The 24,764-nt window shown below is 36.4% G+C and overlaps 7 protein-coding genes across 7 annotated transcripts in view; 4 read left to right on the plus strand and 3 right to left on the minus strand.

The window, feature by feature from the left end:
• LOC145735618 (potassium channel subfamily K member 18-like) overlaps window positions 1-7,596 on the plus strand; it is an 86,499-nt gene extending 78,903 nt beyond the window's left edge. The window contains exons 3-7 of the mRNA XM_081989610.1: window positions 6,097-6,273; window positions 6,334-6,579; window positions 6,636-6,809; window positions 6,877-7,000; window positions 7,063-7,596. Of these exons, the coding sequence (XP_081845736.1) occupies window positions 6,097-6,273; window positions 6,334-6,579; window positions 6,636-6,809; window positions 6,877-7,000; window positions 7,063-7,492 (1,151 nt within the window). The 3' untranslated portion in view covers window positions 7,493-7,596. The remainder of the gene's footprint in view (window positions 1-6,096; window positions 6,274-6,333; window positions 6,580-6,635; window positions 6,810-6,876; window positions 7,001-7,062) is intronic.
• LOC145735795 (uncharacterized) lies at window positions 4,780-5,758 on the minus strand. The gene is made up of 2 exons (XM_081989871.1): window positions 5,629-5,758; window positions 4,780-5,061 (listed from the first exon to the last, which is right to left on the minus strand). The coding sequence occupies exons 1-2, from the start codon at window positions 5,662-5,664 to the stop codon at window positions 4,840-4,842; spliced, it is 258 nt and encodes an 85-aa protein (XP_081845997.1). The 5' UTR covers window positions 5,665-5,758; the 3' UTR covers window positions 4,780-4,839.
• Window positions 7,597-8,303: 707 nt separating the features above from the next.
• KLHL18 (Kelch like family member 18) lies at window positions 8,304-12,134 on the plus strand. The gene is made up of 11 exons (XM_081991936.1): window positions 8,304-8,636; window positions 8,834-8,964; window positions 9,024-9,164; window positions 9,218-9,406; window positions 9,468-9,638; window positions 9,693-9,826; window positions 10,077-10,299; window positions 10,646-10,812; window positions 10,889-11,000; window positions 11,185-11,292; window positions 11,386-12,134. Exons 1-11 carry the CDS (start codon window positions 8,415-8,417, stop codon window positions 11,594-11,596), a joined length of 1,809 nt encoding a protein of 602 aa, XP_081848062.1. The 5' UTR covers window positions 8,304-8,414; the 3' UTR covers window positions 11,597-12,134.
• Window positions 12,135-12,230: 96 nt separating this feature from the next.
• Window positions 12,231-16,119, minus strand: LOC145737181 (activating signal cointegrator 1 complex subunit 2). The gene is made up of 13 exons (XM_081991775.1): window positions 15,744-16,119; window positions 15,606-15,686; window positions 15,150-15,551; window positions 14,888-15,094; window positions 14,622-14,833; window positions 14,387-14,572; window positions 13,800-13,946; window positions 13,362-13,621; window positions 13,118-13,279; window positions 12,978-13,065; window positions 12,745-12,919; window positions 12,555-12,690; window positions 12,231-12,477 (listed from the first exon to the last, which is right to left on the minus strand). The coding sequence occupies exons 1-13, from the start codon at window positions 15,828-15,830 to the stop codon at window positions 12,338-12,340; spliced, it is 2,283 nt and encodes a 760-aa protein (XP_081847901.1). The 5' UTR covers window positions 15,831-16,119; the 3' UTR covers window positions 12,231-12,337.
• A 147-nt stretch (window positions 16,120-16,266) lies between these two features.
• Window positions 16,267-20,602, plus strand: LOC145737160 (protein HID1). The gene is made up of 15 exons (XM_081991749.1): window positions 16,267-16,428; window positions 16,635-16,848; window positions 16,908-17,065; window positions 17,122-17,375; window positions 17,433-17,646; window positions 17,705-17,902; window positions 18,554-18,644; window positions 18,702-18,932; window positions 18,987-19,192; window positions 19,245-19,415; window positions 19,495-19,659; window positions 19,718-19,789; window positions 19,841-20,004; window positions 20,054-20,212; window positions 20,267-20,602. The coding sequence occupies exons 1-15, from the start codon at window positions 16,363-16,365 to the stop codon at window positions 20,328-20,330; spliced, it is 2,427 nt and encodes an 808-aa protein (XP_081847875.1). The 5' UTR covers window positions 16,267-16,362; the 3' UTR covers window positions 20,331-20,602.
• Window positions 20,603-20,638: 36 nt separating this feature from the next.
• On the minus strand, window positions 20,639-23,768 carry LOC145737315 (tRNA (uracil-5-)-methyltransferase homolog A). The gene is made up of 7 exons (XM_081991952.1): window positions 23,475-23,768; window positions 22,697-22,867; window positions 22,206-22,364; window positions 21,584-22,152; window positions 21,302-21,533; window positions 21,025-21,217; window positions 20,639-20,932 (listed from the first exon to the last, which is right to left on the minus strand). Exons 1-7 carry the CDS (start codon window positions 23,631-23,633, stop codon window positions 20,658-20,660), a joined length of 1,758 nt encoding a protein of 585 aa, XP_081848078.1. The 5' UTR covers window positions 23,634-23,768; the 3' UTR covers window positions 20,639-20,657.
• A 59-nt stretch (window positions 23,769-23,827) lies between these two features.
• Window positions 23,828-24,716, plus strand: LOC145737724 (uncharacterized). Its single transcript, XM_081992553.1, has one exon. The coding sequence runs from the start codon at window positions 23,870-23,872 to the stop codon at window positions 24,650-24,652; it is 783 nt and encodes a 260-aa protein (XP_081848679.1). The 5' UTR covers window positions 23,828-23,869; the 3' UTR covers window positions 24,653-24,716.
• Window positions 24,717-24,764: the final 48 nt, after the last annotated feature.

Here is a 24,764-nt window from a genome sequence, read left to right on the forward strand (position 1 = left end):
TTTATGACGAACCCGGATTTTTGCCACGAATTTCCATCGGTGGTCGGACGTCTAGCCGCCGATCTCAAGAAGGAATGAATAATGGAATTACACCTTAAACCCGTAATTTTTAAGGGAAAAATCCATTTGTCGCTCCGAAGAACTTTGAGTGACGTAGCTCTACGTACTTAAACCTGCAAAAAAAACGGGGAAACGGGACAAAAACTTTATTAGTCGCTTTTAAAAAGCTTCCTGAAGGTTTAACGCCTTTTTCACTTTTAATCCCATTTCGTCGAATTATAATTAATCAAATTAGCAGTCGATTAAGTTTTCTTTCTGATTTATCCATATCGATCTAGCTCTGGTTTACGCCAGTGACAAAAACCAAATAAAACTCTAATTACTGACCACGTATAAACTCGATCTGATTCTTCTATATTGGATTGTAAGGATTTTAATTGAATTCTTCTTCTCAATTTGATTATTCAATCTAATCCAGGGTTTTTCTTCTTTCTAAACTAAATTACTCGACTAGAATAAATAAATATTCTATATAGTAAAAAGCTATCACTTTATTATAATTGCGTTTGGAAGTGACTAAATGTAGTTCTGTAACAAATAAGGCAAAAAAGGTTTATAAATTTCGTTTTGTCTTAATTTACGTAAAATTCTTGTTCTAACATATTTAACAGCTTTAATCAACTTCCTTATTGAACAAAGTAACCATCAGCAGGGATGATTCCTAAATCTCGGCCAAGTCGTGACATTAATAAGCATCCAACAGACCCGGAACAATATTTTTAAATTTAGTCCCCGACAAGGGGTTGGGAGAGGCGATATTTCACTCGAATTAACTTCAGCAACATAATAAAAGTCGGAGACCGTCGGCGACAATAAATTGTTTTTCTTTCTCGTTCCTCCAGGAAAACTACAACACAACTACGTAAGTCCCCGCCGGAGATCAGTCAGCGCCTGGAATAAAATTCCAGAACGGAAATTCGGATAATCCAGCTCTAACTGTCTCTAGTGATATTAGTTGTGTTGTACAGACTGCAGTTAGTATTTTAGCTAGGAAAAAGTGTGGTTTGTACGAAGGCGTAGAAGGACCACAAACATTTTTTTCTTAAATTCCTCGGAATTTAACTAAATTCCGACTTCAAACTCGGAAATTACATTGTCTTATTGCAAAAGCTCTTCAAACCAAATTAGACAACATTTTTCAGTTTGGCAACATTGCAAACATTCTTCGAAGCAAATTAGTAAAATTTGTTAATTTTGGCTACATTGCAAACACACTTCAAAGAAATTAGTTGGACTTGTCAGTTCGGTTACATTACAAACACTCTTCGAACCAAAATTGTAGAATTTGTTACTTTGTTAGTTTGATAACATTGCAAGGACACTTTTGAACCAAATTACCAAATTTTGTCAGTTAAGCAACATTGCAAACAGTCTTCGATCTAAATTAGGAGAGTTTGTTAATTTGGCAACATTGCAAGCAAACACACTTCAAAGAAATTAGTTGAACTTGTCAGTTTGGACAGATTGGAAACACTCTTCAAACCAAAATTGTAAAATTTGTCAGTTTGATAACATTGCATATACTCTTCAACCCAAATTAGTAAAATTAATCAGTTTGGCAACATTGCAAACACTCTTTGATCTTAATTAGTAGAATTTGTTAATTTGTCAACATTGCAAAAACACTCTTCGAACCAAAATAGTAGAATTTGTCAGTTTGACAACATTGCAACTAATTTCCTAGTTCGAAGTCGGAATTTAGTTAATTTCTGAGTTTGAAGTAAAAATTTAAGAAAAATAATGTCTGTGGCCCTTCTACGCCTTCGTAGGTTTGAACTAAAAATATAAAAAAGTCTATGTGGCACAAATCGGGAGTGCCGGAAGGCATTTTGCTACAAAGTTCGGTTATTCAAAGATCTGCTTTTGTGGTAGCTTTCTCGGTGTATAGAGGCGCGCCTTGGGATAAATTTTGTCATTTTAGATAACCGACTAGTTCAGCATTTTCGACGTTTCGCCTTAGGGTCGGCACTATGTTTATTAAATATTTCCCTAAACGATGTCATTTTCTTGTCTCGTTTTATACCTCTATGGTGTACCGTTTAGGTTAGTCTCGTTTTCTTTTTGGCGCAACATTTACATAACTACTGCAGTCGTTTTGATTTGGTCGCATTATGTGTGATTGTGTAGTCGACAAGCTCTTCGAATTCCATTTACTTTGAAAATCGTTCCGATTATTAAAACTTATTTAATAGAATTTTTCTCGTTTCCTAGCTTCAAACGGTTTTTAAATACGAAAGCGACCTAAACCGTTCAATCTTCTGAAGGCTAAATTAAGAAAAACACAAAATAAACATATTAGTTTGCTTACATGCTTTGTCGTAGTTTGAGCCAAACGTAAGTGTAGTGTAGACTGTAGCTTTCTTCCTGTCACATTCAAAACCAAACTCAAGTTACATTCGATCTAAACCTTATGACAATGACTGTGATGACATTTTAATGGTCATGTTGCCAAGTATACAGGGTGGTCCAGTTTTAAGTGTCAATAATTCACCATTTGATAGCTAATCAAAAAATAAGTTGACTTGCATTATTTCATTTTTCTGAAAAACTTTTCCTAAGGAAGATACAGTCCTCCAAATTTCAATTTAAAAAATCGTTTTATGGTTTAAAACTGAACATCCAAGACTTGTGAAAGTCCAAATTTGTACTGAATAGTCTGAAAACTTTTTTACTACTAGGAATGGTCTTATGATTCGCTTTCTCAGACTGCCATCCTGGTTGAGTGTCTGAAACTGGCATTCAAGAACTAAAAAAACTCCGGAAATCAAGACAAAGATTGTATTGTGCATGAAACTCATTTTTTACTACTAAAAATAATATAAAAGTTGACTTTTAATGCTAGAACTGACTTTACTAGGACTAAAGAGAGTCCAAAAGTATATTTTCAAGACTTTAATTGGTGTACAACTCAATTTTCTGGAGTGGACAACAAGTCTAGAAGTAAATTAAATTTTCGGACTATTTTATTTCTAAAAATTAGTTCTCAAGACTATTATTGTAGCATTTGGTACCAAAATTTTTTACTTTTATTACTGAAGAAACTTGACTTTTGGAAATAGTCTTAAACTGGATTTTTCAGTCTTAAAAAGTACTAAAAACAGTCTGAATTTCTTGGAGGTGCTACAATTTATTGCACCTATGAGTGTGGAAGTCAATTTAATAGTGAAGAAGCTTGAAATAACATTTTCAAGACTATGGTCAGTGGACAAACTGGCTTTTAGGCCTGATAAGTCAAAAACTTTGTAAAGATAGTCTTGAAACTCGATTTGAGGCACTGAAAACAGCCTTAAAACACTAAAAACAGTCTAGTTTATTAAGAAATACCCGAATTTTTAGCACTGAGGTGTCTAGAAGTCGATTTAATAGTGACAAAGCTTGGAATGCTATTTTAAGTCTATGAAGAATGTAAAAATTGTTTTTTAAGTTTGCTATGTCAATAACTTGGTGAAGATAGTCTTGAAACTCGATTTTCCAAGCTGAAAGCAGTTTTGAAGCACTAAAATTAGTCCAGAATTCGAAGAAAATTAAAAGCAAAGTAAAAAGCACGAAAAGTTCGTTTTCAAGACAATTTTCATGAATCTAATGTCAATGTCCTGCATCTAAGACTATTTTCAAGACTAAAATATTGAAATTTGTCTTCAAATTATAAAAACTTACTTCACATGCAAATTTTAAGCTTCTGATGTCACTTTTCATTAGTTCAGTCACATTTTGGGGTTCAAGTCAATTTTTAAGGTTTAAATGTATGAATTTGTAGTAACAAATTCTTGAAAAAGTATTTTTTATGTCTACAAGTCAATTTTTAGTATTAAAGCCTCTCGATTTCCATGAAAACTGGTTACAAACACAACTTTTAAGCTTCTGAAATTTTTATCTTTTCTAAGTCAATTTTCAAAAGTAAAGTCTTTTAGTTTGTCTGGAAACTATGAAAACTGGCTAAAATAATATTTTTTAAACTTCTTAACTGAATTTTCCGTTTCCAAGACAATTTTTAAGTTGGGTTAGGTTAGTTTTGGGTCTTTGACCGTAATAACGTGTAATAAAGTGCTTGTTCCAAATTTGATCAATATTGCTCCAAACGGTCTGACAGTTATGACAAAAAAAAACGATTTTTTAAGCACTTTTCAGGAAAATGACATAAATAATAATGTCAACTTATTTTTTAATTGGCTATGGATTGGTGAATTATTGACATTTAAAACTGGACCACTCTATATAAATATGAAATTTTTTGTTTGTAGTTGTAGCATTTGTGTAGTCTATGCGAATCCATATTATATTTATTGAAAATTATATTTTTATTTTGAAGTAAGTGTTTTATTTTAATTAAGCTAGTAATTAATGAACAAACAATTATTATTTCTGGTCTAAGAATCCTGAACACAAAATTACCATGTTTTTGTCACATCTTTATTCAGGTTTGAGTACCTGGCTCGAGTAAGCGGAAAACTGGTCTTTGCGCTCATTTTCTGGTTAAAATAAATAATCAAACAGCGAGTTCTACTCGCAGATTTGTTTATTTATACCTACGCAAACTTGCATCTGGTATACTTTGGGTTGAGAAGAAGACTACCCGAGCGTTAACTAAAACAAGAGTGGATGCAGCATGCAAAATTAATTTCCTCCTAAGAGCAGCCCCGTTTGAATTCGGGACCCTTTGAAATTCGTATTTAATTGGACTTCCTGTTTGCGGAAAAATCATGTAGACTCGAGAGTCAGTTTTGCGGGATAGTTTGAATCTTTATTACCTTCTACTAATTTGCTTCATGACAATTATTATTATAAAGTACAATTGGTACTAGAAACGCATGCGGATTGAGTCGAGTTGTACTGAAGTCCACTACTACAGTTCCTTAGTACCACGTAGTAGTTCCAGAGGGCCAAGTAGCAACCGTAGTATTGGTTGCAGGATTCGGCGTCCCATTTTTGTGAAGCGTTGTTGCAGGTGGTTGGTGAAGTTACTTGGGATTGGTTCTCAGTGTAGAGGTAGAAGAAAATCACCTAAGAAAAGAAAAAACTCAATATCTAAATTTAATAACGTGTATCAAGTTTTATCAAATGTCAGAAATCAAAAAAAAGAAAGTGCTGAAAATGGCAAAAACTTGGAATTTCCATGAAAACAGCTCTGAAAAATTTCTAAAATAAAATATAAAAAAAATATAGTCTTTTCGTAATTTACATTACTTAGAAAATGCGTTAATAAATTGAAATCCACGATTTTGTCGCATGTATGACGTACAAGACTTTCAGCACTTTTATTGGCTATGGCTGTCTGACTGTTGACAGCATCTTCCAATCAGATGATTTATGACCTCAAAAGTTTCAAATTTCAATGGACAAAATGCCAAATTTAGAAAACATTTTTTGAATTATAATCAGGTTTATTCAATGTGTTAAACGTTATTAAACGTTTAATAAAGGCCAGTTAGTATTTTAACTCCCGTTAACCTACAATCTAGGATTAAGGTTTTACTGAAATCTGTTACAACTTTTTTTAACACTAATTTGCACACATTTCCTGTAAATATTATGACTTAAATTACAAATAAAAAAAAAAGTTATTCTCACCAATACCGCAAATAGTTGTGCTGTCAATTTCATCATGGTTTTAGAGTTGTTACTATCACTAAAGTAAAATTTTCCCTATTTATATAGCTAATAAGGAAACGTTTAAGTAAACTCATATAGTTTAGATTATTGTTTGTTATATTATAGTTTTATTACTAGTTATACATCAACATAATTAGGTTCCAAAATTAGAATATTACTGTACATCTTTACAATCGGATTAGAACATTGTCCTCGACATTACACCCAAACACAACATCTTGGCTTGCATTTGGCGCGGTAGTAACAATAAGCGGACCCTAATGGCACTTTTAAAGTGCCTCCTATCTCCTTGTCGCAATCTTAAAAGGACTAATGGACCAGAATTACTAGATAGATAGTGCACTCTGTGGAGAAGTTGCTTTCTCGCTTTTATGATAATTATTGGCCGCACTCGGAGTGAATGCGAATAATCGTTATTGTTTGCAGAACGACTGAATGTTTTATACGAAAAAAACTGGACCAAACTAGTCACCGAGCAGCTGAAGAAGTTTGAAAAATCAGTGGTAGAAAGCGCCAAACAGGACGACAGTTTGAACATTGATAGCTCCAAATGGACCTTTGGTGGCTCCTTGTTGTACACAGTGACTCTACTGACAACAGTGGGTAAGCCGCCAACCACCAATACGCTCCACTGTATTTGCAGCATTTTTTTTCACGCTGAAGGTTATGGAAAATTGTCTCCCAAAACCACCGTAGGAAAAATCGTCGCCATTTTGTACGCAACGGTAGGCGTGCCCCTAATGCTGATACTGTTATCTGAACTTGGTAGCGTTCTGGCGTTGGGGGTACGACGTGGTTACTCTAAACTGTGTTGTCACAAAAACCAAGAGGGTTACAGTTGTCCTACGGTAGGGTACCACAAAGCCCCAACCACCCCTACTAAAAATTTCTATCAAAAAACTATAGAAGGTGAGTTGATTGGTTAAGACAAAAGCATTCAATGACGGTAAACGGTTTGTCAACAGATACTGCCACCATACAGTTGGCCCCCACCCACAACCACGTGACCTTTCAGGCCAATCACAGCAATCACTATGTGGAACGGCACGACGTACCCAAGAGGGCGGTACTGGCTACGGTTAGAGCTTCTCACACTAGAGGGCGGTGCAGACAGGGACCAGTCAGACAGATTCTAGCAGGTAATTGTTTAGGCAAAACCATAACTTGACCAAGTGTCAAATTACGTCATTGTGATCTCTATTACAGACCCTAATTGTCCCACGCATCGTCACAATAACGGCAGTCCTTTAAGGAACTCATCCATCGTGGGTATCTCAACAGAAGTGGAGTTGGAGGAGGTGGATGAAAATGACGAGAGCGATCAAGCGGGGTGAGTGGATGGTTTTCATATAAAAAAGTCTAGTCACTTATTTACTGACTTTTTATATACAGACAGTGTCTCCAACACGACACACCTTCTCGTATCCCATTAATATGGCGACCGCCCGACCAAAACGGCGTCTCGCCATCTTCGGCAGAAGATTCAATCACCTCCAACCTACCGCCAGTGCCTGTTTTCCTAGTGGCGTCGGTATTTTTTGCGTACATTGGCATCGGCGCCGTCTGTTTTGCCAATGTGGACACCTGGACGTTTCTGGACGCGATTTACTTTTGTTTTCTTGCCCTGTCCACTATCGGGGTGGGGGACAAGTTACCGACCAGTTCGCAGAACGATATTGCGGGACAGGTGCACGTGGTCGCATGTTGTTTGTACATTTTTGTCGGTTTGGTCGTTTTGGCAATGTGCTTCAGTTTGGTGCAAGAGGAACTGACAATGAAATGCAGACAGCTGGCTAATAGTTTGGGCTTTGGCAAGGAGTAAGCGAAATGTTGGTTCGTGTCACTCCTTTCGTACTGTGATTTAATTAATTATTTCCACTCAATGCAGATAATATGATAATAATAAAAACATGTTTTTAAACTAAACGTTGTTTCTATTAGGTAACAATTAGTGTAGCACTAAAATGATTCCCAATACACCCTACCATATTCTAAGATCCACAAATTAAAGTAAGTGTTACAGTAAGCAGTAAGTTTCTTTTATCTATAATCTAGAGTTTAAATTTTAAAATTGGTAAACTAGAGATTGACATTTAACTATTACTTATGAAAGTGGCCTTAAGGGCAGGTTGATGCCGTTTCCCATTGGCATATTTAGTACAAAAATTAGGATATTAGCATCATGCTTCAATGACATTTAATAAAACAACAAATATACTGGTTTAGCATTTAACTGGTTAAATGAAGACGCCATTAATTAAACTGTGACTGAAGGTGGTTCAACACTAAATATAAAAAGCATTATTGGTTGATTCTTGCTACCAAAATGGCGTTTTTGACTTAAACCGAGTTTAAAAATTAAGCTGCTACCATTGGCTTTAAACCACATTCAACTTCTTGGCTTAAAGTATGACCATTGTATGACGGTAAGAAGCGGTGCCATAAGCCAAAAGCTCTTGTGTTAAATGCAAAGTTAATAACGTTATGTATAAGCTGCATTTGATTATTCGGCCACGTGATGGTTATAGTGTAAAAAGCGTTTTGTGTTGAGCGTCTACCGTTATACCCGAACGCACTCTTGCTGTCCTCTGTCAATTAACGATTCTAACCTAACTAACCTCTTCAATGACATCCTGACATTGAATGTCAAAACAAATTAGAACAACACAAATTGTGTTTTAATTTTTCCTTTTGAATTGTTCATATAAACAACAAAAGTAATCAAAAAACAACACTCAATTTGAATGAAGCCAAGGAATCAAATGGCCAAAATGGATTGGAATCTACGATACGACGTGCACAGCGACACTGAGGGCGAGTTTATGGACAGCACACCACCAACTAGAAACCTGCTGGAAATGAACAGTGAAAATTTAATTTTCCAACAAAACGACCTGTTTCCCTCCGCTTTTCCACTGATGGCGGACATTAGAAGACAGGGAAAGTTGTGCGACGTCGTCCTAAAGGTACACTATTTCAAGTTTCATTTTTTCATTGTTATACAGCCCTTAAAAAATGTGCATTCCAAATCCCACCTTAAAACCTGCTTCTTATATAACACCCTGTGCACCTTGAAAGAAACTGCTGATGTTTTTATTAACTTATGCAACAAGTTGCACTATTTTGTTTACTATATTTGTTGTGCAACTAATGTGTTCCATAGGTTGAAGGACAACAGTTTAGTGCTCATAAAATAGTCCTGGCATCCACAATTCCTTATTTTCATGCAATGTTTATGAATGATATGGTGGAGTCCCGAAACAAGGAAATTGAAATTAAATGCATTGATGCTGTGTAAGTTTTGCTACTTTCCTATTTTGTTTGTAAACTTTAAATATATTTTATACTGATAGAGCTTTAGAAGCCTTGATCAACTTTGCCTACACTGGGAAAGTTGTTTTGGATAAAAACAATGTCCAAAACATCATGATTGGTGCATCTTTCTTGCAATTAAATAAGGTCCGAGATGCTTGTGCTAATTATTTACTGCAGAGGTTTGGTTACAATTGGATTGAAAACTTTGGTTACTTAAAATGGGTTTTTTTAGGATTCACCCCCAAAATGCTTTAGGATTTAGGCATTTTGCAGAATCTTTAGGTTCCTCAACTCTAGCAGAATCTGCTGAGAAGTACATAGAATGTTATTTTCATGAAGTGTCTCAGAATGAAGAGTATTTGAACCTTTCTGTGAATGAGATTAAGGATTTGTTAAAGAAGAATGATCTGAGAGTGGACAGGTTGGTATGATGCTAATTTTAGGTGGTTGTAATATTAATTGATGTGTTGGTTTTTTTTTAGTGAGGAACAAGTGTTTGAGGCTTGTATGCGCTGGGTGAAACATGATGTAGAGAAGCGCAAAGAACACCTGCCTGAACTTTTGTCTCTAGTGAGATTGCCACTTTTAACTCCCTTATACATTACAGACAGAGTAAGGAATGAGGAGCATATTAGGTTTTCCATACAGTGCAGGTGCAAAAACTAAAACATTTACAGTTTTACAGAAATGAATAAGGGACTTTACAGAGATTTAGTGGATGAGGCTTTAACATTCCATTTGATTCCTGAACGAAGACAGTTAATTCAAAGTTTTAGGGCGGAGCCACGTGTCTGTGATGTTAAAGGTTATGTTTATGTAGTTGGAGGTCTTAACAGACATGGTGAGTCTAACAATGGAAAATTCTAAAGTTAGGTTCTTCTATTAGCCAAAATGCTCTTTAGATGTTTGTCAGTCAGATTCATTCAAAACATTATTTTAAAGTTACTAAAGTCTTAACAAAACTGGAATGGAATCTTTTTTTCTTTATTGAGCTTGAATAGTTATATGTATGTATCTTGCTTGCTGATAGAAGATGAATAACAACTTTAAAACACCCTGTAAATAAATAGTTATTACCCTTGGTGTATTAGGTGATTCTCTATCCACTGTCGAATATTACGATCCAAAAACCGAAAAATGGAATTTGGCGCCCCCAATGTCAATGAGGCGCTCCAGGTTGGGAGTGGCTGTGATTAAACACAAACTGTACGCTTTCGGCGGTTATAACGGTTACGACCGATTGGCCAGCGTTGAAGTGTACAACGCTTTGCAGAAAAAATGGAGTGTAGTGGCGCCCATGGTCTGCAAAAGAAGGTAAGAATAGGTCTTGATAATTTACCCGCCACTGCGGTCGGTATGTTTGTTTGTAAAAGTCTCTGGTTATTTCTATTTTCTTTTTAATACACAAAGAATGATAGGTTACAGTTTAAACGGTTTGTTAAATGCACAAACAAACAACATAGATTAACATAACTAGATAGATTTTTATATTAGTGTTAATAAAGTGAAGCAGGGTTTCAATTCTTGACAGGGGTCGCCACATGTCAACATTTTGTGGTCGTCATATGTCATTTTTGTGTCCTGTCACACACAATTAGTTGAAAACGGGAGAGAAAGTTAATTATTTTGAAAAGGTTGAACAGTGTTATTTTGGTTGCAGCGCACTGGGCGCAACCGCAGTGGGCGACATCATTTACGTGTGTGGTGGTTACGATGGGGTAACGTCACTTAATTCAGTGGAAAGGTACCACCCGAGCACCAATTCTTGGTGCTCGTTGGCACCGATGAATAAGTCGAGAAGCGCGGGAGCTGTCATTGCTTGTCAAGGTTAGTTAAAGCTTTTAAAAAACCAGTGCTGTTTGATTGAAAAACATTTGTTTTTGTAAAAAATATAAAATTGCAGGTCAAATTTACGCATTGGGCGGCCACGATGGCTTATCAATATTCGATTCGGTGGAACGATACAACCCCGCCACCAACACTTGGGTGGAAGCGCCTCCTATGTTGACTAAAAGGTTATTATAGCCAAACCGTCTACGTGTGCGTCATTTGCATACATCTCAGCACAGTGGGCAGTTTGTGATTGGTCAAAAAATGCATCTTTCAGCTTGCCGCTTTTTCTTGACCAATCACAAACTATAAAAAGAGCTGATTTTGGGCAAATTCTGCACATGTGGACTTACCATGGTTTTTTTCCAGATGTCGCTTGGGTGTTGCCATGCTGGGCGGAAAATTGTACGCGTGCGGCGGGTACGATGGTAGCTCTTTTTTGCAAACCGTCGAAATGTACTGTCCACGACTCAATAAGTAAGTAAACAACGTTGCAGAACCGAATTTATTAAATAACTTTTTAGTAAACTGACATTTTATTAAAAAAAAAATTAAACTATTTTATTACAGGTGGACTTATGTGGCGCCCATGAACGCCCAACGTAGCCGAGTGGCGCTCACCGCCAACATGGGAAAACTCTGGGCGGTGGGAGGTTACGACGGTATTTCCAATCTGGTTACGGTCGAGGTGTACGATCCACACAAAGACAAGTGGGAGTACGCCCCTGATATGATAGCGCACGAAGGCGGTGTCGGATTGGGTGTGATTTCAGTTCCCTGAGTTGTGATTGGCGATAAGTGTGACTGAGTGGGAGTGTCTGTGCGGTTTGATTGGTGCTGAATGAATAGGCGTGATTGTTTTCTTTTTTTGAGGTTTAAGAGAATTTCTTTGAAAAAGCAAGGAAATTTTTAGGATACTAAAACATTTTCTCTTGTTCTTTTTTTTGGAGCAATCAGAAACTATTACTAGTCATGACAAAATGTTATTATGAAGGATATGAAAGTACATTGTTAAGCTAAAGACTGCGTATTTTGCCATTTATTTTAGGGAGCAGAGTCTTGTGGCTGCTTAGTTCGGGCAGACAATTTGCACTTTTTAGAGATTTTAGAGATGCTAATTATACTACAAACATACTTAAAACATATGATTTGTCAGTAGAATTAGCTGTCACGCTGTATTTTTACTTAAGTATATACAGAATACTATTTAGTAGCTACGTTCTTCTTTAAGAGGCAGTGCAAATGTTATTGTGTTACATTCTAGAGATAAATATTATAAAAATTTATTTTTTAGTATTAAAAATATGTTAAAGTATTAACTTTGATATTTTTTGGTTTTCCTTTACAATAAAATACGCGATGGAAATTTCAAAATATATAAAAAGCCCATGAGGAGTAATACTAAATCTGACAACTACTACAAAACTTTTTTTATTTATAAACTGTTTGAAAAATATTTAACAAAAGAAAGGCCATTTAACAGCAACGAAATGAAAAAAAAAAACTTTATAAACAAAACAAATTAGGAGGGAATCATTCCTTTGTTCCTTTTAAATTGAGCACCGCCCTTCCGGTTGTGATTAGCACGGCTCGACTTATTCGCGTTCTTCTTTTGCCGACTAATCAGTGTGGATTTGTCTTGACCCTGGCCTTTAGGTTTACCTGAACCCCCAAAAAAGTAACCATATTACACCATTAAGTTTTAAAAGTTAAAAACCCCCAGGTAACCAAGTACTTACCGACAACATCCCCCTTTGGAGCTTTAGGCTGGCTAGTACCAGGCTGTCGTCCCCTAAACTTAGCTTCCCTCCTTTCTCTCAAAACGGCGGGATCCTCGCAGAAGTTCCGGTTTGACGGACCTGCAGCTCCTTCCTCCTGAAATGCAAAACCTTTTCAACACCACCCTGTAAAAATGACGGCTGTAATAACCTCAGACTCGGATTCTTCCTCCTCCTCTTCGTCTTGTCTTCGACTCTTTCCCGCTCGGTTGGGGTTAAAAGTCAGGATGTCTTCAGTTACCGGATTGTCTGGTACCGGAATGGTGACATTATCATCATCCCGATCGTCGTACTCGTCATCGTACACGCTTTCGTAATTGTACTGGCTGCAATCATAATAATTAATTAATATCAACTTTTAATAATAATTAACCCTTAACTTACATTCCCTCCAAGACCATGTTCTTGATCTCTTTTATATCCTTTTTGTCGTTCAGGAGTTTCAGGGCGTCGTCGTACTCAGGTTTTTTGCCTGGAAAATTAATGTTGAAAATGTGTCAAACAGTGGCAACGCTGCATCTTACCTCTATAAGCTAATACTGGTTGTTCTGGTTCTGGTTCGGGAGGTATTCGGATACTGTCAAACGGAATTTCAGCGAGATGAGGCGGCAGATTGTTTTCCAAGATGGCGTTGATTACGTCCGCCGTACTGTAACCATACGACTGAAGGCACTGGAGAACAAAACCTAAAATTATACGAAACTGAATGAAAAACGATCATATAAAAATATGCCTAAAATCTGCTCGGTTAAAAAACAAAACACTCACCATCGCCCAAATGTGGAAACATATCCATGATGCTTCTGATTTTCTCCTCAATCTCACTGCCATTCTCAATTTGTCGACCGCCAGAAGGTCCGGGCTGCGGCTCAATCACTTCCTCGTCGGGCACTTCCGGAAAGGCCGAAGCAAAGTCCCTGAACACAGCCTCCACAGTTTGACGTTTTACTTTTGACAGTTCTCGTAAGGTTTTGTTTCGAGGCAACCGTTCGATACATGAAACCACAAACTGGGTCCTTGTCGTATCACTGTATTTTTTTACGTTAAGACAGTTTACCTTTGTAATCATGAAAGTGATTTCAGTATAGTGGATCAAAAAAACAGCTTTCAATCACAAACTAAGAATAAAACTGCGATTTATGCAAATGCTGAACATATAGGACAACAGATGTTCATACTTTAATAGAAAATGAGTGAAAAGGATACACATTACAGCAACTTTCAAACATTTCGTTCTGAGTGGCAACACTGTATGTGGCGTTATAATCACAGATAAAGTATTCGTCTTCCAAAGCTGTTGTCAGCAAATTGAGGTAAATTTCTATATAGTGTTCTTGTTTTTCCTGGTCTGTCCTGTATATAGAAACATGTTAAGTGTTGATGAATGTTTGTAAAGTGAAAAATGATCCATAAACAAAATAACCCTTACTATTTATTTGCAAATAAACTCATTTTTAAAAAAAAAGTAACTGGGAAATTTAAGAAAAAATTAGTATAAAAATGGTGAGGTTTTGTTTAGCAATCCGAATCCTCTGACCGGTTTCGACCTTTCTTCTGACCTTCATTCCAGTATAGTCAACTGGATGCCAAAAATGATAGTTGTCATGCAACATCTGGTAACATCTTGTACTTTCTAACTCATAGAGTTGAATACAGATGTCACCAGATGTTGCACAAACAAATAAGATTAGTATCTTTTGTTGCCTTTCTTTTTCTGACCAAATTATATCTCTAGTTGGTATAAATTAAGACTCAATATGGATAATTTCTCACTTTCAACCAAAAACACTTACATCAAAGTTAAAGCTTGATCAAGGCAGTGAGACACAAATGTGTGAAACAACTCAACAAATTCAGTTCGCCCAAGATTGATTTTATCCAGTACAATTTTAAACAACTCAGGCTGGGTCTCTACTTCCTCCCTTTCATGCAAAAGCCGGTAAATTTCCTTGTAAACACTTACGTAAATAAAAGGCAACCTGCAATGCACTTGTAGTAAAAGTTGTGTCAAATAGTTTCTAGACCCACCTATATGGAAACTGTTTTGTTAAAGCCATTTCCACTGCCCCTTCATACACTTGAAACAGCATACTTGAAGTTAAAAGAGTGTGCAGCAAATAACTGACCACAGAATGCACCCATACAAGACTGAACACAGCTGGACGCTTGTCAACAGCTATAGGAACTACCACAGCTGATTCATCAAATCCACAAACAAGACCACCAATCATTTCAAAGATCTAAATCAGAACAACTTTGAACATTATTACAAACCATTTGAAATGACAACTTACAATTAGAATTTGATCAATCAAATCATCAACTTCCTTAATGTAAAATTCCATTTCGGTGGCATCCTTAAAATAATACTCTCTAACCTTATTAACAAATTCTGGATATGACTCTTTGTACAGTAGAGACACAGTTATCACAAAGGGTAAAGTCAACAGTCTCCTCTCTTTCAGTTTGGACAAACCAAAAGATTCAGACATGTATTCATCCTTGAATAACACTCACACATTAAAAACAAATATAACACTTAAGTCCTAAACTTACTGGGCTTTCTTTAAACCTCAACAGCCTTTCATAAACTAACAAAAACTTGGTCAGTGCCACATTATACACTTCCAAACACTCTCCCTCTAAGTATTTGCACTCAAAGGGCAGCACAGGGGTTAAAAGGAAACTTTGAAGTGATGTAACTACTAAAGGTTCAAATAAAATAGTGCACCAAAACTGATGGTAGTTGCACTTCAGCAAGTAGTCAAGGCTTTCAATAAATAGCATGTTTTTGCCTATAAAGTCTTCATCAGACTGTATTGGCACAGAAGGTGATTCAAACTTGTGCAATGTTACTTTAGGTAACCAACGCTTATCTAGTGCTGGAATTATTTCAGTATTGGTACTAAAATAGGCTTTTTGAATGTCAGCATTGGAGATATCCTTGTTGAGAAAATCCTTAAAAACGCTAAAAAATCAGCACATTGCAAAAAAGTATGACATTATGCTTACCAACAGCTGTGGACGAGTTTGTTTTAGTTCTCGGCACTTGCGTTCGATGTGAATTTGATTAATCGGCAATTTGCTGGGATTCTAGGTTCGTTTCAATGGGTAATTGAAATTTCACAGTAATCAAAACGGTCAACTTACCTTAAAAACATTCACATATTGGTAAGGTGGTACTTCAGATTCCTGATCCTCCAGTTGTAACTGGGACAATAGAGTATTTAAACTCATGTTTTAAACCAAAAATTTCTACCATACGTTAAACTTAAAACTAATTAATAATTTTAAATGTTAACTACTTCAATTTTTGCAAACTTGGTAATTTACCATATCAAGTATTTTTTTGAGGTTAGTTTGTTGTTGTTTTAAGAGAAACCCCGAATCTGCCCGAATGTTCAAATAAACGTCAAAATCAGCTGATAAAACACTATGGAGGACAAACTATAGTTTTTCAAGACTTGAATTTGTTTCTTGATATAACCCTGTTTAAAATGAGATAAAACTCTACTGAAATCAGTTATTAAAATTCTAGTAGTTAAGTTAAAATGATTGCATTTCTGCAGTTATATTTTATACATATTTAAAATGAAAAAAAATCTAAATCAAAAATGTAGTAACAAAAATGGCCGACAAGAGGTGGGTGGCACTGTATCGTGACGTCACTTGACATATCACTCAGCCTACGACGTCACTCTTGACATTTATCAAATTATCAATAATAAAACAATTTTGAAAACACATAATACAAATTTGATCTATAATAATGGGAAATGTGGACACAAAATTGAATTTTCGCAAAGCCGTCGTGCAATTAACTTCCAAATCAGAGGTGAGTCAAATCAAGCTGTGCGTTTATTTCTAATCTAAAATTCCACAAAACATATGTCCAGGATGCTTAAGCCCCGTTTCCTGGAGATATCCAGATGCAAATAAATCTAGCCACGTAGTACTAATGTTATTCAGATATTGTTTATTTTCATTTAGTACTTGTTTGTAGTTTTAAATGAGTTAACTTAGGTGTGTAAACTCTTGCAGCCTATTGACCCAAATGAAGACAGTTTTTGGGACCAGTTCTGGTCAGAAAATGTCACAAATGTGCAAGACATTTTCACATTGGTACCAGCAGCGGAAATTCGACAGTTGCGTGAAGACGCCCCCGCTAATTTGGCCACACTTTGCTATAAAGCTGTGGAGAAATTAGTGAATGCTGTGGATAACAGTTGCCGAACCCATAGAGAACAACAAACTGGTAACAAGTCATACTTGTTTTGTCTCAAGTTATGTTTTTTAATGGGTTTGTGCATATAGTGCTCAACTGTACCAGAATCTTAACCAGAATTCTGCCCTACATTTTTGAGGATTCTGAGTGGAAGGGTTTTTTTTGGTCATCATTGCCCAGCAAAAATGAAGAGGAAGAAGAGCAAGAAGCTATGCCTTTGGCACATTCCTTGTTAAATGCTGTTTGTGTATGTTTTCTTTTTGATTGACTAGGGTGTTTGGTTAAGTTTGCAATGAATTGCAGGATTTACTATTTTGTCCTGATTTTACTGTTTCTTCTGGCCGGAAAACTGGTCCGGACAAAGCTGAAGATCTGTCATTGATTGACAGTTGTGAGTACATTTGGGAGGCTGGTGTGGGTTTTGCTCACTCACCTCCACGCAATCCAGTTCATGACTCCAACAGAACTGAATTATTAAAGCTTCTGCTAACTTGCTTTAGTGAAACTATGTATCAACCCCCTGCTGATATAGCTCAGAACCCAAATAAGTGGATAATGTAAGCCGCACCACCCTGCTTTATAATAATATTTATTAAAATTATACAAACATTTAGGCATCTAACTTCAGCAGAAAACAGGCATGCATTACCAATGTTTACCTCTTTATTGAACACTGTTAGTGCCTATGATCCTGTAGGGTTGGGAGTACCATACAATCATTTGATTTTTAATGATTCACTAGAACCTTTGGTGGAGGCAGCTTTGCAAATATTGATTGTCACCCTAGATCATGACACCAGTTCTTCAACTCCAGCTAAGTCAGAAGATGTTCGTCACTGTATATTTAGCCAGCAGTTTGTCATTTTGACAATTTTTTGATTTTCAGACTGCAATTCCAGACAATTTGTTTATCAATTATTTGTCGCGGATACATCGAGATGAGGATTTTCAGTTTATTTTGAGTGGAGTCACTCGATTGTTGAATAATCCACTGTTACAAACTTACTTGCCTAATTCAACCAAAAAAGTGCATTTTCATCAGGAATTGTTGGTGTTTTTCTGGAAAATGTGTGACTACAATAAGGTATTATTTTTCCCATTTATTCCAAACTTTGTACATGTTTGCCATTTTGACAATAAAACACACAGTGAGTTGGTTTTAATGATACTTCTTAGGTTAGGTAATTCGTTTGGTTTGTTTGACGGGATTTTAAACAAATCTATCTTTTTTTAAAAATACTTTATTTCAAGTGTCTTAAAATCTTCCCAAACTTGTTCTAAATTGTCAGAGGCTTCTAGGACCGTTTTGAAACCTCTAAATGCTACTGAAAAGTTTCAGAGTCCTCTACAACTGTTTTAAATTGCCAGAGGCCTCTTGGACCATTTTGAAAATTCCATAGACCTCTAAATGCTATTGAGAACCTCAAAACAGTGCCAGAGGCCTCTATAAGTGTCTTAAACCTACCAAGAATTGTTTTAAATTGTCAAGAAGGTGGAAGTGCAAGAAACTATATTCATTAGTCATATTATGCACTGCGCACTTGGAACACAAAAAAGTAATTATTAAAAATAGCTTTTTGGTAAATAACTCGAAATTTTTGACATTAATCAAACATTTTGCCTCAATAAAGAAGGCAAACCGTCGACTTTTTTTAAAAAAAGTTAGACTTTTGTTTTTTTATCGAAATTCCGTCAAACCAACCAAAAAATCACACAATGTTTGTTCTTTTTGCAGAAGTTTCTCTACTTTGTTCTCAAAAGTAGTGATGTGTTGGACATTTTGGTGCCAATTCTCTATCACCTGAATGATTCCAGAGCTGATCAATGTAATTTGATAGTTTTGCGCATAATTTTTAGTTTGAAAAACGATGATTTAATTGCAGCTCGAGTTGGTTTGATGCACATTGGAGTGTTCATTTTGTTGCTTCTGTCAGGTGAGCGCAATTTAGGGGTGCGCTTGAACAAACCGTACACAGCCACCGTACCAATGGATATTCCGGTGTTTACTGGTACCCACGCCGATTTGCTCGTAATCGTTTTTCATAAAATCATCACCACCGGACACCAAAGACTTCAACCTTTGTTCGATTGTTTGTTAACTATTCTAGTCAATGGTGAGTTACTTTGATACTTGTTTCCGTTTTTATACAAACGATTCGTTGTATTAGTGTCGCCGTATTTGAAAACTCTTTCAATGGTGGCCAGCACTAAACTTTTGCATTTACTGGAGGCGTTCAGCACACCGTGGTTCCTGTTTTCCGCCCCCCAAAATCACCATTTGGTTTTCTTCCTGCTCGAAATCTTTAACAATATAATCCAGTACCAGTTTGACGGCAATTCAAACTTGGTCTATACCATTATCAGGAAACGACAAGTGTGTTATTCCCCGTTTAGTTTATCTCAGTTATTCTCTATGGTTTGTTTAGGTTTTTCACGGATTGGCCAACTTGCCAAGCGACTATGGTACCATAGCGAGGTCAATTAATAAGAAAACGAAGTTTGCCAAGCTACGCGGCTCTGGCAGCAATGAAAACGTGTCGGAGGCGGCAATGGAAGGCTCGCACCCTGCCCTACCGGCCGAACCTGGAACCTTAAATGTAAGTTTACATTAGGTTTTTTCTCTCAGATCAAAAGTTTAGTTATTTTCTGTTTGATGAACATAAACACAAATTTTAGGCCACATTACCTGACACTCCCCAAATCGGTCAGATGACCGAAAGAGAGTCGGCACATCCTGCGACTTCTCCGTCCGAGCAGCCGCTGACCAATGGGATGGCAGCAATTGCCCTGAACACGCCCACAGCTACTGCCGTCTCGATTGGAAATGGTTCAGTACAAGAGGTAAATAAGTCTACTTGAAACAAGTTCAAGTTTCCAAACTTCCTATAATATTTTTTAGGAGAAACCTAAAGAAGATAAAATTCAAACACCTCCTACTCCCGAAGGTGGCTTTACTAGATCAGTCAACACGGTATGTTAATTATTTCTCTGCGGGCGACATTTAACGTAAATTGTACAATAGCGAAACAGTTTGAGAGTGTCCAGCACCAGTGGAGAGAGCTCTAACGGTCAATGGGTGCCCACTGGAGAATGGGTTCACTCTTGGAAGAGTAAATTGCCGTTGCAGACTATAATGAGGCTGCTGCAGGTCTTGGTGCCTCAGGTGGAAAAAATCTGCATTGACAAGTAGGCGCAATTCAGTGTACCAATAGTGCGTTAACTTTTTAAATTCCAGGGGATTGACTGACGAAAGTGAAATTTTAAAATTCCTACAACACGGCACTTTGGTGGGTCTATTGCCAGTTCCCCATCCCATTTTAATTCGAAAGTACCAGGCTAATTCCGGTACGACTACATGGTTCCGTACTTACATGTGGGGTGTGATTTATCTCAGGTGATTGTTTAAATATTCTAATGTAAAAAGAGGGAAAAATTAATTAAATTTTAGGAATGTGGATCCGCCTATTTGGTACGACACTGACGTTAAACTATTTGAGATTCAACGGGTTTAATTTCCTACTTCAATTAATTTCTGTGTTTGTTTTTTTTTATTGTTTGACTTGTGCCTTTTCTACTTGGCCGGCTGGATTTAATTTTGGCTTTGGATCTCTATGTATCCCTGTTGCATTTATTCTAATATTATAAATAATATTTATACATGTAGGTTTAATGTGCAAAATTATTCGTGTTAATTATATTGTAATATCTAAATAAGGCTGTATGTAGTAAATTATTACTTACTTAAATTTAGTTACCAAATAAAACCAGTAATATTAAAGTTTAATGTGTGGTTTTTATATCAATTTTTTAAAAATCAAACTTCTGCTATTTCTTTTGGTTTATTCACTTTCTACTTTGATGTTATCAGAATCAACAAAATCCTTTTCTACTAAATTCCATCGTTTAAACAGAATCACTAACTCGCAATGTCGAGTGTGAGGAAATAAGTCCACAGCTACCGCCTTAACTGGCACGAAAAAGTCACCGTGCATGTATTTTGACTCGGGCCTGCCCAAATCTAAAAAGTTTTTAGTGGCCAACTTTGGATTGCAGGAAATGTACACGACGCGGTTGATTTTCTTGATTTTTCTCAGTTGCAAAATAGCTTTTTGATCTAAAAAAAAATTACAGTCGCTTATACAATCCACAGAACTATAATATTATGGATAATGTTGTAAACTGTACAACAAATTTGCAGAAACTTACGTAATCCGGCTCTAGGTGGATCTAGGACAGCAAAAACGTCATCAAATTTTGAGCTGTAACAGACGGAACCCAAAATTTCCTCGGCTTTTCCAGTGAAAAATTCGCTGTTTTCAATGCCATTTTCGCGGGCATTTTCCTTTGCATCTATTATGGCCTGTGGGACGATTTCTAAACCTAAAACTTGGCCGCAATGCTATAAAAGAACAAACATTTCACAGTCAAAATGCATTATAAAAATATGTATAATTAGTTAATATTTTGGGTGGAATTACCATACCTTCGCAAAGCAAAGGCCGATAGTTCCAGTACCGCAACACACATCCAACATGCTTGATTGCTCATTTGGCTGCGCAAGCTCCAAAGCAGACTCATACAGTATTTCAGCTGCTTTGGTGTTCACTTGGAAAAACGCCTCAGGGGATATGCGAAACTTCAAACCCATAATGGTTTCGTATATGTGACTTTGTCCGCACAGAAATGTGGCTGGAGTGGGATCTTCCCCGGCAGTTCTGCAATTCTTAACTTCAAACTTAGACTCAACAAGCGACAATGTATTTACTTTTTGACAATTTCCTCGTAGTACAACGAAGTCACTTGTGCTTCTTTGCCAGCTCCTTGAGAGAAAAACTGGACTAACTCTCGCTTAAAAGTTTCCACTTGTTCTGCACTTAAAGTTTGCGGATGAATACCAACTACAACCATCAATTGTTCCGAAGCTGCTCTAACAGTAAACTGTCGAAAGTGTCCGGTGTGCAATTCGGCATTAAACACTTCCAAATTGGAGGTATGAACAAACTGTTCAAAAACTTTGACGGCCACTTTCATCGACGTTGGAATGTGCCTTAAGTGTTCCACAGGGCCTACACCGGTAACGCCGTTAACGTAGGCGCCAATTCGAAAACCTACGGTGGGTAATTGCGTTTCTGGATTTATTCCCACTGAAAACTCGCACTTATTGCGATAACCGTCGATTTGTGTGCTGTGTCTGATATCAAGCAGTTCACAAGGCAAACCATCGTATTTAACCTTTTGAGCCTCAATGTATTTTTTGATTTCAAAATTCTGATTGGCCAGCTCATCAGCCAGATTTACCAACACTTGTCGTACCTCAGCCTGTTTGATTTCCAACTAAAACAGTTCTAAAGTAATTTTTAACCTGTAACATCTTTAATGATAACAACTTGTTTAGCGTAATCCTCGTCCCCTAAAGGTATAGTTGATTGTTTGATTCTAACATCCACAGGCAATTGATCAGTTTTAAGTTTTTTACCATCCAAACCCTGATCATCTTGATGCTCTTTACGTTTTTTGACCAAAGGATCAGCGCAGGGTTTTGCAAACTATAAAATACGATTCGTGAGAATTTACATTGACTTGGTATACAAAACCAGTTAAGCAGGACAGTTTTGGAATCTTTTATAGGAATCAAATTTCTACAAAAGTTGATTGTGAATGTGCAGGCTAATTCCTAATTTTCATAAATTTGTCCAGTAAGTTTTAGTTAATCTTCTAGAACTTGCATAAAAAGCAGCAAGATGTGATGTGTAAAATTTGATTTTCAAACTTTGAAGTAACTTACTCAGTTGTAGTAATTGTTACACATTAATTCTTCCAACAAGAGAGGCAAAGCTCTAAATTTTAAGTGGTGCTACATACAATAAAAAAAACTTACCCCAACCTGAAGCTCTTTGCCTTTCCATTTAAACCCAGCAAGCACCTTCATGGCATTGTCGCGGTCTTCTTCATTCCGGAAGCACACAAAAGCATATGGACAATTTTTCCGGGGAGTTTTAATTTTGTTAGCATTTAGACTCAGTTTCTCATTGAGCAGTTTCTTGAACTCCTGCAAAATGACAAAATAAACTATTAATACTGGTTACTGTCTAAAAATGTACCTAGACAAGCAAAATGTTTGTCTCAAGCAAGTTTTATCTTTGTATGAAGTATAATTGTTTTTTTTTAACAGCATATGTAAACTGCTCAGGAAAAAGATCATGCAGCATAATTTTTAGCAATTTTTAAGGTACCATATTGCCAAAATGCCTCAGTGGAATTTAAAGAATAAAAAAGGTTTTCAAAGACCATTTATTGTAGAATTAGAGCCAGGCATTCATTTTGAGTCCCAGCCATTTCTTCACCAGTATACAGGGTAAAGAAAAACCTGCTGCAAATTTTTTGAATTTCAACCCAGTGCATTTGATAGTTGGAATAACTTTTTTTGTCTCATATAATTGAGCATATAATGGATTTGGTTGATATTTCAGTTTTTGGTATACAAAAGAAGTGTTTTCAAAAAATACTATGTATCCCAGGAATACCATCACTAATTTTAATTGCAGCACATTTGTCTTCAAAAATCACTTTTGAGACAAAATGACTAACAGTTCTGATTCTAGAAGAAACGGTCTTTATACGGAAAATACACTAACTGAAAAATAGGTCCAACTTACGCTGATTCCATAAAACTTGGGCAAATTCTTAATTTCAATCTTGTAATTCTCTGATGAAAAGTCTCTGTTCAGGTAGGCATAAGGATCGTTCTTTTCTTCAACTGTAGCCGGTTCTGACTTAATTATAGGTTTGGTAGCACTATCTAGTTGTTCACTCATTGTTTTAGATCGTGATTAATTGAGAAAATTACAAAATTCAATGTACTACAAGTAAATGTTTTAAGTTTTGAATACAAAACACAGAAATCTAGGAAACATTCAAAACAACAGTAAGTGAGGTTATAGTCATTTAGTCTTTTTGTCTTGGAACGTCAGACGTCAGTCACATTTTGACATTGACATTTCGTCAAGTTAACCTCACTAAACTTCTTATTTGTGTTTGTGTTTACTTTTTAATGTTTGGTTTATTTGAATTTCATTGTGAATACACACAGGATTTTTGTAACACTTTGTTAATAACAAAAAACCAAATAATTCTGCAATTCCAATACATTCTTTATTACATTATGTCATTAAGTGACAGATACTCAGTGCTGTTGGACAAATGCGCCAATTCTTTAACAACCTGGAAAACCCTGATAGATGAGCACCTGGAGGATCCCGATAAAGCTGCAGAACTGCGAAAAATCGATAGCATCACCAAAGAGTACTGCCGAATTGATGACAACCATCAACGGTCCGAAAAAGCTTTAGCTCTCTTAAAAGAATCAGTTTCTGACCAAACCCAAAATCAATCTATTGATGATTTATACCAAAAGTTGTTAGCTGAGCAAGACACGCACGAGCCCACAGAACACGAACTGTGGCGGCAACTTTTTGCCAACGACATGTCCATCCAGGAAGTGGTGCTGAAGAAGAAAAAGGACAAAACCGAGTATGAAGCTGTTGATGATTCTCTGATGTGTTCAAGTTCATTTTCGGCGCCAGTGGACCCCATAACGAAAATGATGATCCGCAAGCCTTTGCGTAACCTAAAGTGCAAGCATGTTTATGACTGTCAGTCTATTTATGATTACATCAGACAGTCAAAGAGTAAAGCAAAATGTCCTTATGTGGGTTGTCAAAACAACAGATTGAAACCATCAGATCTTGTGGAGGATGATGGGTTGGAACAGCAAATATCACAACACTTGGCTAGTCAAACAAACCAGAGTTCTGATAGTGAGAGTGATGACTGAGCTTGTTTTTACTGTTACTACTGAGCTAGTTATTAAATTTTTATTTTTTTTTTAATTCAAATAAGAGTTTTAAAACATTGACAAAAAAAATCGCTTTCAAATTTCAAAAATA

Source organism: Ips typographus, linkage group LG1, assembly GCF_016097725.1.
Source record: "Ips typographus isolate SLU linkage group LG1, UJ_Ityp_2.0, whole genome shotgun sequence".
Classification (NCBI taxonomy): Eukaryota; Metazoa; Arthropoda; class Insecta; order Coleoptera; family Curculionidae; genus Ips; species Ips typographus.